At 55.5% G+C, this 13,227-nt stretch overlaps 1 protein-coding gene across 1 annotated transcript; it reads left to right on the top strand.

Annotated features, from left to right (window-relative positions):
• The first annotated feature begins 6,363 nt into the window (after positions 1–6,363).
• GPR162 (G protein-coupled receptor 162) lies at positions 6,364–12,863 on the top strand. Its single transcript, XM_030020874.2, has 5 exons — positions 6,364–6,553; positions 8,285–10,075; positions 10,901–11,090; positions 11,661–11,812; positions 11,979–12,863. Exons 2-5 carry the CDS (start codon positions 9,236–9,238, stop codon positions 12,504–12,506), a joined length of 1,710 nt encoding a protein of 569 aa, XP_029876734.1. The 5' UTR covers positions 6,364–6,553; positions 8,285–9,235; the 3' UTR covers positions 12,507–12,863.
• Positions 12,864–13,227: the final 364 nt, after the last annotated feature.

Here is a 13,227-nt window from a genome sequence, read left to right as displayed (position 1 = left end):
CAGCTCTCGAAGCCAGGAGGCAGCAGGCCAGCCCCAGCATAGCCCGGATCTCACGCTAGCAGGCAGCAGTGCAGTCTCCAAGCCAGGATGGTCCTCTCGCTGGGCGAGGAGTGGCACTGTGTGGACGCGTGACCCTCAGCTCAGCAACCCCGGTTCTGGTCTCTTCCAAGGGCTGGAAGAGGCGCGCTGAGTCCCCACAGGTGACCGAAGGCTGTGTCCCCATTCACAGCTGGGACCGACCTGCAAAGCGCGGTCAGGCTCACACCCTCGCCATCGATGCAGAAGGTCCCTCCACCCGTTTCCAGGTGGCCCGGCTGGCATTACAGCGGACATGAAGGTGCCACTGGGATGCCTGTAAGTGCATGGCGGCATCCACAGATGCACAGCTTCCAGTTCTCCCATCTGGATCGGTGTAACAAAATTGGTAAGTGCTGTTCCTCAACACTGCGCATTTCCTCAGTAAGTCTCATGATTTCAGCAGTCGTGACCCTGCCCTACTCTACTTGAAACTCACCTGCAGGCACAAACCACTCTAGGCTCCGATCTCATAAATCTCTTTTTTTGGCAGCTCTCCCGTCTGTAACTTTTCACATGGCGACCTTCTTTGTTCCCTAGATGCGCAGACTGCCCTGACTGAGAGAGAAGTCATCCACAGAGCGAGTCCTAGATGGGCTTTGCTTTCCATCTGAGTGTAATACTGAAAGCTTCAGTGTGGGCTTCAAGGCAGTACAGAGGTGGAGGTTCAGACCAGATAAAAACAAGCTTGCACAAAACTTAAGTGTGGATGTAGATATACCTGATGAGTCCCCAGCTGGAATGGACTGCAGTAACATCTTGCCCAGGCCTGGACTGTAGTAATACCACAGCACGCTCCCTTTCTGAGACAACACACTGTCTTCACAGCCCGTGCAGCAGGTAACACTGCGGCAACAGTGTTCCTACGAGTCACTGAAGACAGAGATGAAAAGCCAGGTGTCCCTATCAGACCACTTTTGTGTGGTCCCTTCCTTGTAGCATACCAGGGCTGTACAGGCTGTGTTGCATGTATCCTGGTTTTCCTTCTCAGGAGGCATTGAGGACTTCTCCCTTTGCTAGGTGTCACGAGGGCGTAGCTACACTATGTGAGGGCATAATGCCTCTGCACGACACAAACCACAGCGATGTACAACTCTACAAAGCAGCAAACACAATGACAGACATATTTTATCGTGTGGTGACAGCTCGTCAGAGTAACCCTAAAATGACAGCAGGACTCAGAAGGGCATACATGGCACTACTTACAGAATGACAACGGCAGCAAGAGCTCCGTGCAGTGATGTGGAAACATCACAGAAAGCAAGAGTTTAGAAAAAAACTGAGAAGTGCTGGTTTTCCCTAACATGTTGGTTTTTCTGGTACTTCTGTTCCCCATGTTTCTGGTCTGCAGAAGGGAAAAAGCACATGCTTCAGTCCTTTGGACCCACCTCCAATGCATGGTCCCCTGTCAGGACCCACAGACCTGCTTGCTCCCGCGGAGGAAGGGACTTGGACACAGCTGAGCATATACTGCCCTGTCCAGTTCTGCTGAACTAGGAACACATGGGCTGAAATAACCCCGGCCCACAGCCCTACTTCGCCCAGCCCCTCCTGCTTCCCAGTTTATTTCTGCTCTTTGAATGCAACGCGAGTCGGTGATTCGGTGGATGCTGTCAGCCCGGATCTGCCGAGGCAGTCCATGTGACTCATGCTCCCCGCAGGCTCTGCAGCGAAGCACTCACACCCCTCAGCCTTCAGAGCCAAATGACCCCGTGTGTTTCTCTGCGTGTTCCCAAGGTCTAGAAGGGAGGAAGCTGTGCACTTCAGCCTCTTCTAATTTCCTTTTGTCTCAGGGGAAGTAAAAAGAACAGTTTTCGGCATCCATTTGAGGGGCTCATCAGCCTAATGCAGCTGCAGAGAGTGAGTAGCTTCCATCCACCCTTCTCGGAGGTGAGGGTAGAGCAGGAATACCAGACCCCTGCAGATGCTCAGCTCTGGACTGGTTCCTTTCTGAGAGTATTCCCAAGTGCGTGTGTACTAGGAGGGACCCCGGGGTTCGTTAGTGCACCCACATCCAAGCAACACCTCCAAACCACAGCGGGCTGCCTTTGCCTCATGCCTGTCAGCATTCTTCCCCCAGCACGCCCCTTGAAGGAGTCTTTGGCTCTCCTCCTGTCCATTTTCTAGCCAGCTTGGCCAAGCCTTAGAGGTGCTTCCAGATTTGGAGAATTAGAGAATAGCAGAACAAGAGGTGGTGGCAGAGACTGCCTCGTGGGCAAGGAATCAAAAGGGAAGAGAGGAGAAGCCCCAGCTCCGCAATGCTTTCGGCAGGAGCTGGCTGGTGTTGAAGTGGCTGTTTCAGGCTCTGGTGCTTGACAAGTCCCTCTTCTGAGCTTCTCTGTGTGCTGTGTGGAGGTGAGGGCCTGGAGATGAACAGCACTAACAGTGACACCGGCTCTGTGAGGACCACTGCTCCGGAGGGGCCACCACACCAGCTGGAATGACGAGGGGAGCCAGAGAGCTTCTGCAGCACGGGCCCGCTGCATCCAGCATGTCAGCGGCGCTCCTGAAATCCCAGCCTATTTTTTAATTAAGAAAAGATTGTTCTGGTTTGAGAAACCTCAGACCTACCTAGACAAGCTAGGGGAACAGGTGGTAAAATGAAAATTGCAATTCTGTGATACAAATCCAAAGAAAAGAAATCATTTCAGCTCCTTCCAGATATCGTAGGTTCCCAGATTAATGATTCAAGAGCTCATAATTATCCTTTCTGTGTATGAGAACAAACAAGTAAGTGTTCAGTAATTTTGGAAAGTGGCGTAATTAAATTCTGAAATGACATTTTTACATCCTTCACAGACTGGCACTCGCTGCGCTGGGATATCAGTGAGGCCGCCAGGGCAGGAGGGATGAAAAAACTGTCAGTAACATAGAGAAGAGAAGAACACGCAAAGCATTACATCGGGCGGGTAGGGGGAAGCAGGAGGATACATACCCCTCTGCCAAATGGCATGCAGCGTCATAACAACCATGTATTTGACAAGCCTACCCTGGTACTTCCTTTTCTCAAGGAAAATATCATATACAAATATTTATGTATGTGACAGAGGAAAAAAGTATTTTAAAAGGTGCCCAGCTGTGTAAGGAAAAACATTCAGCTGTAAACAAGCATCCACAAGTTCAAATCCTAGTATTTACATTGCAAGCCCCTAATATTTTTGCATAGCTCATGATGAGCATTAGTTGTCTGTCCCCTGATGTGAGCTATTATCGCTTGCCCATTTTGCAGACGAATTATCCGAGAAACCTCACTAAATCTTTCCATACAGTGCTAGAAATAGAATCTAAGGTTTGGATATGACAAATCTACATTGCAGTCACTGTCTTTTCTGAAGGAATATGCTAACGTATCTGCTTGGCTGGATTCTTATTAGCCATTAAACACACCCTGCTCAGAGAGCCAGGAAAGATGCCAGGAAACCTGCTTGCAAGCACACCAGTGTAGCCTCACAAGAGGCTGTGTAAGCCATGTTGGGGCTCTGAGGATGGATTTAATTGCATCCATGATCTGTGAGAAACATGTGTGAAACCCCTCATGGTCACTAGCAAAGTCCTGAGTAAGAGCTGCAAACCATCAAAGCCCTGTGAAGTGAATTTGGCTATTCTGTTAATGCTTTTCCTTTTAGGATTCTGGTGTTTGTTTCTTGGTTAATGAGCTCTGTTCCTTTAAGAATCCAGGGCACCTCTGGGAAGAGCATTTCCCTGGACCTGCAGAGCCGCTGTCCAGAAATAACTGATCTTCACGCAACGAACTTTTCCAGAAAACATTTCTTACCCTGACATTGTAACAGCGGTGCTTCTTTGCACCTGGATGCCCTAGGATATTTTAGTGAGCCACTGAGCCTTTAGATGGCAAGATCACTGGTCAGAGTCCAGCCTGGCTCTGTAGGAATTAAAAACTGCTCCCAGCTCTGTGAGCCCTTCTAAGGGATGAGTCTGGGGGGGGAGTCTCACTTCTAGCCTGGGCTTCTTAGATACACAGGGAACCCTGTACCGTGGGGCTTCAGGATCTCCAGATCCGAGCATTGGCACTCCTTGGCATGTGCATCGTCAGTGTGCAGCACATATACAGTTGCGACCCACCTCTTACCAAAACCAGTGAAACCAGGTGTCTGGAAATCCTAGGCAAATAAAGAGAGTCTTTGAAATCCATTTAGATGAGATGGATGGACGGACGAGCATCTACTTATGAGCATGACAGCCCTAGGGTGAAAGCTCTTCTTCTTCCCCCAGAGCTCGTTCCGCCTCGCGGTAAATCTTCAATTTTGTGCTTTCACTCAAACTAAGAACCCAGCCTCATCTGCAAACACAAGAAGCCTCCTCGAGACAGGAGGACCTGTCCCCATCCAGCTCTGCTCACCAATCTCTGTCAGGTGTAGCCCAAGCCATGAAGAGATGCTGGGCTGCAGGACGTCCCTACCTGAGTGGAGCTGAGGCAGGCAGGCAGCGTGGAAATTGCCGGAAGCTTCGTTTGCTGTTTCCCTGAGATAACAAGAGGATTTATTCACCCACGCAGGCAGGCTAACAACTCACACTAAGGAGACTCAACTTCTGAATCAGAAGAGGATGGTAACGTGGAAGTTATCACATTAAGTAATTCATACAAATGACACAATTGGAGCTGCACAAATGTTTACATTTGTGGATATAGACCTTCTCATTTCAAGGCGTAAACCTCCCGCAAATGATAGAAGTTGTAAAGAAATGACTGAGGGGGGGGGGCCGTAACTGTCCCTTCTCACGTCTCTGGCTCCTGCCGTTGCTGGACTGGCCGCTGAGATGAACCTCGGGGCTGTTCCACCGCGGCAGTTCCTGCATGCCAAAGAATAGCCAGAGCACGGCAGCATCGTTGCCACCCACCTTCCTCAAAAATCTCTCTTATCACCTACCTGACGCGAAGCTGGATCTATTCTAGTGGTTCCTGATTCTACTCGCTGTCTCTAAAACAACGGCTAGTGCAATGCAAACAGGTCTTGTCTCAGAGATGATCTCTTTTATACCTCTGGAACTGCCTTCGCTGCTGCCCCTGGGCCTGAGAACCAGCAGTACCTCCAGCTTTCTTACTCAGGAATCACTCCTCCGGCTGACTATACAAACCTCAGATGAAATTCCTTGGTATCCAAGGCACTTGGGATCACTTCAACCAATATTTAGAATGACGTATGAAATCTGCCCTGGCAGAGGGGGTGATAAAGCTGAGCAGACCCTGGCTCCGTAGGGTCAGGTCCACTTCAGCGAACAGGGCGATGCAGCAGGAGCAGGTCTGCAGAGGAAAACAGCCGATGCTGAGGACTCCGTGGCCATGCTGTAACTGTCTGGGGGCTTACTTCAGACTAACCCTAGCCCAAAGCAAAGCTGAATTCTCATTGTCCTCAGAGCACATCTGCTGCACATCTTGCAGGTCCTTTCACCTCAATTGTTCATGTTTGCCTGCTCCAAACCGAGGTGCCAATGCAGCTGCACCCTAACCGTCCAGAAACGCGGACTCCCATCCCACCTCCGTTCTGATGGAGGAAAGGAGCGTAGAGACATCTGTTCCTAAAAGGAACAGAGACAAGGATGGTGTTGGTGCCTTCACTTCAGCAGCAAGACAGTAACAGGAAAATGAGACGTCTGTCGTCTTGTGAAGACCTTCTAGCCAGGCTCGCCCTCACTGAGGTGACACGGCTGGAGGGGGAGCTTTACCCCTCTGACACGACCAACCCATTCCTCCGAGCGCTACTCCCGCTCCCTCTCCTTCCTTCTCTTCCCTTTTCCCTGTGTGCAGGACCTCGCTGCTGGCTGTGTGATGGAGGAGGCCACCCCAGCAGCCGAGCAAACCGCATCGGCTCTGCTACCACGGCTCACCCCGGGCAGCAGACGCCCCAGGCAGCCCGCTCTGCCAGCACCCCCGCAGGCCCCTGTGTCAGCGCTAGCTCTTCGCCCTTCACCCATCCTCCCGACATCTCACACGGCCTGGGTGCCCCCTCGTAACCCTCCTTCTTCGGGAAGGGGAGCCCGCCACCTTCTCATCCCTCCACTCGTCTTCCTGGGGGCGGCCAGGCTCGCCCCGTGGGGCAGCGGGGACTGGTGCGAGGGGGAACCGGCCGGGCTCCGCCAGCACAGCCTCCCCTTCGGCTGGGCCCTGGCCACGGACCGGGACCGGGACCGGGACCGGGACCGGGGCCGGGGCCGGGGCCGGGGCCGGGGCCGGGGCCGGGGCCGGGGCGGCGGCTCCCTCGCCCGTCCGTCCGTCCCGCCCCCTGGCTGCCCGGCCCGGCGGTGCTCCCGCCGCCGTCTCCCGCCGGCGCTCCCCGCCCCTCTCCCCTCGCCGTCGCCCCGCCTGGCGGATGGCCGGAGCGCGGGGGCCGGGGCGGCTGCTCTTAACGGCGTCCGCCGCGGCGGGCCGGCACCCGGCCACCGGGCACAACCGGGCAGAGGCGAGCGCACGGCCGCGCGGGGCGCCCGTCGCCATGGCAGCGCTTAGCTCCGGCGAGAGGTAAGATGGGTCCCTACGGCCCCCGCCGCCGCCATCGGCCCCCGCCGCCGCCGCCGCCGCCGCCGCCGGCCCCCGCTCCGCTCCGCTCCGCGGCGCGCAGGGCGGCGCCGCCGCCGGGCACGGCCGCGCCCCGGGGCGCCCCGCGGCCCCGGCCGGCCGCAGCGCTTCGTTCCGCCGCCGCCGCCGGATCCCCCTCTCCCTCCCTCCCTCCCGGCCCCGGCCCCTCCGCCCCTGCGGGAGCCGCGGCCGTGGCCCGGGCGGCAGCACCGCGTCTCGGCCCCGGGCCGACCGACCGGCCGGCCGCATCCCCCGGCCCCCCGGGTTTCTCCGCTCTTCCTTGCGATTGTTCTGGGTCATCTTCCCCTCAGACACCCCCCACCACCACCCCACGCCCTTGCCTTCCCCTGAGTCACCAGCCCCAGGAATCTCTCCTCTCCGGTGGGATGAAGCGGGGAGCGGGGCGGGGGGCTCTGCCCGGGGAGCAGGGCCAGGCGAGGATGGGTTTACCCCGACCTGGCCATCCTGCATCAGCTCCGGGGCTCTCCGGGAGTCTCCGGGAGCGGGAGATCCGCAGCTCGGAGCAGAATTGGGCCCCGAAGGCAGCAGAGGCGGGAGGGTTCCTGCCTCATCCAGGGAACAGCGTGGGCCACCAGAACGAGCCGGGTGGGAAGGGCGGCAGAAGGAGATGCTGCAAGGAAATTCGTTCCCCTGGGATTATCAGGGCCGGCTAGCTCCGTAACCGTCTCCAGAGGCCACAGGCCTAACTGCGAGAGCGATGGCACTGGGGGGAAAAAAGATGAACCGGGGCAGAACGGGGGCATCGCCAATCCAGTCATGGCAAACTGCTCCAAGCAGGGAGCAAAGGTGGAAAAGCCTCAGGTGGTTACAGAGAGGGTGAGAAAATGCAGAGAAGCAGAAGGAAGGCGAGGGGTGGGAACTGAGCCGCTAGCTCAGGCTGGGGGGGCACGGAGCCGTCCACAGAAAGATTAAGTTTACATCTGCTCCGGTCAAGGCACGGAGCGGGCCTATACCTTCCTGGAATATACTGGGCATCCCCTATAGACGAAGAGAGGAGAGCGGGTGTGAGCTGGTAGCAGCAGGGGTCACTGGCAAAGGCGAGTAGTCTCAGGACTAGGTTAGCAGTCTCATTCGCTGGGTTTGTAACCGTGGGGTGTCTGGAGACCAGAGCTGCTCGAGCCGAAACGCGCTAGGTGGGCGAGGCGCGTGGCCGAAAGACTTGTGCTTCAAGACTGCGGGATGGCAGGGTATTGCTGGAGCGGTGGCACGGACCCGTGGATGGGACGGGACGAGAGCGGCAGGTTAAAACCCAGAGCACTGGCGGAGAAAAGCTGAGGTCCAAAGACCGGCGGAGCTGTGGGAGCTGTACGGCAGGAGCGAGGGGTGTCGGAGCGGGCGCGTGGGGATGGCATGACCCGAATGGCAGGGAGCGATGCGGATCAGGCCTTCCATCACAGAAACGGCGTTAGTAATGCTTTGGTTGGGGAGCGTCAGACTGGAAGGGCAGGGAGCACAGGGTGTCTCGGCAGCACTCGAAGGAGTTGCTGGGGGCCAGAGTCTGGCCTGAGGTGTGCAGGGACTGGTGCAAATCTGGCTCTTCTCTTCCCTGAAAGACGCAGGGAGTGCTCGGCACAGCCTAAATCATGGCAAGGTGTTTGTGTGGGCAAGGAGGGAGAGAGATCTTAAATTACTTCTCTTTTCTCTCTTCTACAGTGAACCTCATGCCCTGAGTCTCCAAGGGAACCTTTGAAAAGGATCTTCCCCTCCTCGCCATCTCTTTATTGTTTGCCAGCTCTGCCCTGCGCTGCGCAGGGAAGCCTGAAAGAGCAGGCTGAGCCCTGGAGGACAGCAAAAAGGACAATGTACTGAGGGTGCCGTGAGGTCTTGGACAGGGAACCCTCTGAATCTTGTTCCTCACCCTTCACACTCCGCTGATGGCTCTCTGACAGCCTTGGCAGGAACCTCGACCTTGCCACGAGCGTGGCGTTTGGTGAGAGGGGGATTACACATGGTGTATGTGCCGCCCTCACCGTTTCCGCGGGACCTTTGTCCTGCCTTCCGTCATCTCTGAAACTCTTGGCTAGCTCCTCATTCACTGGGACGCTGAGCAGCAGGCTCTTGCTACCACCAAACTGTTTGGAGTCCCCAGCAGTCCCTGTTTGCATGCAGCCTTCACCAGTCCCCAGCAGAAGGGGGTCCCTGAGACAGAAGGTGCCTGGTGGGCACATGAAGTAAGGAGAGCTTTTTCTTTGGGGGAAGAGCGGAGGAGGGGGATGAAATAGATGGGGAGGAAAAAAAAAAGTGAGCCCAAGCGAGTGAGGGAAGAAGCACTGGCAAGTGTTCATGAGAAAGAGAGAGAAAGAAGGTGGAAGAAAGAAAAAGAAAGAGAACAAGGGAAAAAACAGGTGAACAAGTTAGAACAAGGGAAAGAAATATAAGCAAACAGAAGGGAGAGGGAGGACTGGAAGTGAGACAGAGCTGACGGCTGTTCCGCCTAGCACCTGGTGGCAATGCCTTGAGGAACCCCTCCAGCGTGCGCACACCTCGCATCGCAGCAGCAGCGGCAGATGAGGAGGGACGTGGGCCCCCCAGTGCGGAGTCCCACCCACCCTCTTTCCGAATCCCAGCGGCAGGGACAGGGTGCAGCCTAGCAGGGGTGGCAGCATGGGGGACTCTGATTCAGAGTCCACCTTGCACAACAACTCACTGTGGTGGCTGGCATGTGGGATGTTAGCCCTGTTGGCCAACTCTTGGATCATACTCAGCATCACGGCCAAGCAACAGAAACACAAGCCCCTGGAGCTGCTGCTGTGCTTCCTCGCTGGGACCCACATCCTTATGGCAGCAGTACCCCTCACCACCTACGCCGTGGTGCAGCTGCGGCGTGAGTCCTCCGACTACGACTGGAACGAGAGCATCTGCAAGGTCTTTGTCTCCACATACTACACCCTGGCGCTGGCCACCTGCTTCACGGTGGCCTCCCTTTCCTACCACCGCATGTGGATGGTGAGATGGCCGGTCAACTACCGGCTGAGCAATGCCAAGAAGCAGGCTCTGCACGCAGTCATGGGTATCTGGATGGTGTCATTCATCCTCTCCACCCTGCCCTCCATCGGCTGGCACAACAACGGCGAGCGCTACTATGCCCGCGGCTGCCAGTTCATTGTCAGCAAGATAGGGCTGGGCTTCGGTGTCTGCTTTAGCCTCCTGCTGCTCGGAGGAATCGTCATGGGCTTGGTGTGCGTGGGTATCACCTTCTACCAGACCCTGTGGGCACACAGAAGTCGCCGGCGGTGCCGCCATCAGAGGGCGGAGGAAGCGTCATCCTGTTCTTCATCAGCACACACCACTTTCAACGTGCCGGCCATCGTAGTGGAGGATGTACGAGGCAAAAGGAGGTCTTCACTGGATGGCTCTGAGTCAGCCAAGACCTCCTTGCAGATGACCAACCTCATCAGCGCTATTGTCTTCCTGTATGACACGCTCACCGGGGTGCCTATCTTGGTAAGCAGCGAGTCCTCCCTTTCCCTTCAGAGTCTGCAGTTAAACTAGATTTCCGTTTCTCTCAAGTTTTAGAGAAGAAACTCTGTCTTCTGTCCACCAGCCACAGAGTTGCCGCATCTTGAATCTGTGTTATTCTGAGGGCCAGTTTTAAAAAGATTGCAGTAATTCTCCCATCCTTCCGCAGCAGCATTTTAAGACAAGTCTAAGCCTGGGGAATACACACCACACAGCTAAAACCACTGTGAAGTTTTAAGTGGCTAAGAGGAGAGGAAATTATTCTGCAAACTTACTGGGGGATCTACCTCTGTAAAAACAAGGAGATTCCTGTTTCTCCAGTTTGCTTCCGGAGAACAGATACACCAGCTTTAAAAGCTGTTGCAGACAGTTTTATTTTTCCTTCTGCTTGTATGGTCGTAGTCAGCATTCAGGTCTTGGCTGGCTGGTTGATTCTCTGCAAAACTGGAGAGCTGGGGAAGTTCTCAAAGGGAGCCATTAAGAGAACAGAAGCTTACTCGCAGCTTTTTTTTTTTTTCCAGTGGCCGCGTCCTTTGTTAGCACCTATTTAGCTCCAGCTCATAATGAGCACGGGGAAGAAGGGGTACTAACACCAGGTCTCACGTTAGAGATATGACAGCTCGATATATGGTTCAGCAAACCTGGGGTAACACCCCAGGAACAGTTTTTCAGAGGGGCACGGTGTAATTACTTGACGAACCCTTTACAGACAGATTACGTTCTACTACAGAACTGACTCCCGTTGCCTCTCTCCCTTGATCCCCACTTCTGTCTTCTTTCTCGGCATCGTTTCTCTCTCTTACCTCAAAGGTTGTGAGCTTTTTTAGCCTGCGCTATGATACGGCCCCCACCTGGATGGTCCTGGCTGTGCTCTGGTGCTCCATGGTGCAGACCCTGCTGCTGCCCTCCTTCATCTGGTCCTGCGAGCGCTACCGAGCAGATCTCCGCACCGTGTGGGAGCAGTGTGTGGCTATCATGTCTGAGGAAGACGGAGATGATGGTAAGCTCCTCACCACCCCACAGTCACCTTTCTTCACTAACGCCCTCCCCAAAAGACTACAGAGGAAGGAGGGGTCTGTCTTGGGGAAAGGACCCGACGGCACTAGGAGCAGTGTTGTGGGTGGCTAGGTGGGATTCACGTTATAGCTTGGAGTTGGCACCCATGAGAAAATTTATTCTGGAGAAGGCTCTGCCGCTCCCTTGCTGCCTTAGGACTCCCTAGCATCCAGCAAAAGTTAGTGCAACGCCCCTCACAGTAGATGCAAGAGTAGCGACGATGTGTACAGCTGCCAAACCGCAGCGAAAGTGACACGCCGGGCCTCAGCCCAACTCGCTGATCCGAAGGTCCAAGTTCTGGCAGCGAGCGATTCAAAAGCGAGACAGAAGAAACAGGGCGGTCTCTGGGTGCTTTAGTGCTGCTGCAAGCAGAAAGATGAGGTCCCTGTTCAGGGGTGAGCCCCGAGGGCAGCAAGTAGGGCAGCAGAAGTCAGACAAGCGTTAGGATGGTGCCCTGTTAACGATCCTCTTCTGGCTGAAAAGCGTTGACTGCCGTTCTCCTCTCTGCCAACAGATGGTGTGTGTGATGATTATGGCGATGGCAGGATCTGCAAAGTGAGATTTGATGCGAACGGTGCTGCAGCTGTGAAGCGGGACTCCCGGGACATCAAGCTGCTACCCATGCACCACATGTTGTTGCCCCAGGACAAGGTGCACTACCTGCAGGTGAGCCGAGAGCTAGCAGGGGCAGCCCCACAACCCACTTCTTTCTCTGTCAGTCTCCCACGCCTTTGTGTCGTCTCGACTCTCTTCTCCGAGAAAGTCTCAGCTTCTCCCCTCCCGTTCTGTCTCTTCAAGTCTTCCATCACCTGCCTCCTTCTCTGTTTTCCAGGTCCCTATCTCCCGGAGAATGTCACATGATGAGACTAACATCTTCTCCGCCCACCGCTCCGCTCCATCCTTCCTACACAAGTGGTCTTCATCTGACGACATCCGCATTTCCACCCCCCGCAAGGCTGGAGGCCCTGGCTTCTTGCCTCCTCAGCTGCACGACTACCAGCACCGCCGGCGGCCCCCAGAAGATGAGCTGACGACCCTACGGCAGTTTTTGGAAGGGGGGCTGATGCCCCGGGGCTCCAGCTCCAGCGCCTGCTTCTTCCGAGATGAGATCACCACGTTCATCGACGAGACGCCACAACCCACCCCAGCCTGCAGCCCACGGCACTCCCGTCTCCCGCTCGCGTCACGCCGCGATCGCCGCCTCTCCCTCGGCAGCAGAGAGGAGGAGAACGCCGACCGGCCACGGCGCTGCTCCTTGGCTGGCAACGAAGCCTGGCACCTGCAGGACGGCGAGCAGGCGCCGGGTGAAAGGACCCTTGAGGCCTGCGAGGCACAGACCTTCCAGGATCCCAAACTATGAGAGACAGCGTCAAAAACATGCAGTGCCATCGCAATTTTTAAATAAAACTTCAAGTGTTCCCTTTATCCCGGGACCCGATCACTAATTTGCATTCTCATCTTTCTCGCCAGCAGGCAGGAAACACGGCACCCCACGCTGGTGGGGGAAAAAGAAGTGGGACAGACCCGCAGAAGGGAGCGGACGGACAGACGGACAGCCTGTGCCTGCTCTCAGGATACAAACACACCCACCGCTGCCACCGCCACTTGGCACCCTCGCCCATCCCGTCCCTTTGTGAACTCCACCCTCCCATCCGCTCTGCCCTAAGAGACGAGGCAGGTGCAGAATGGTATTAAAATTCTATATTTGGAGTGTCAATCGTGTGTCTGTTTTTTAAATAATATATTAGTAATAATTTTGTTTCCATAGAAACAAAATGACTGGCCCAATGTTTAATGAAGCTTCACAGGCTTCTGGAAGGGAAACGCGGAACGCGCGAGGCTCCTTTCCTCCCTCTCCATCCCTTTCTTGTCAGCGCGTCTGGAAGGCAGCAGATGCTTAGCAGCCCAGGGAAGGGAACGAAGCCCGTAGAGGAGTTGTCATGGGAGACTGGGTGAAAAGTTTTCCTGTCCCTTTCAGGGGAGGCTTGGGCTGCCTACAGCTAAGCAGGAGCGGCCTCTGTGCTTTGTAATACTGCTCAGCAAAAGGTATTGCTTTGGGGCAACCCTGGCTTGAAAACCAT

Source organism: Aquila chrysaetos, chromosome 7, assembly GCF_900496995.4.
Source record: "Aquila chrysaetos chrysaetos chromosome 7, bAquChr1.4, whole genome shotgun sequence".
NCBI lineage: Eukaryota > Metazoa > Chordata > Aves > Accipitriformes > Accipitridae > Aquila > Aquila chrysaetos.
The sequence above is the reverse complement of the archived record's forward strand: the minus strand, read 5'-3'. Positions and strand labels throughout refer to the sequence as shown.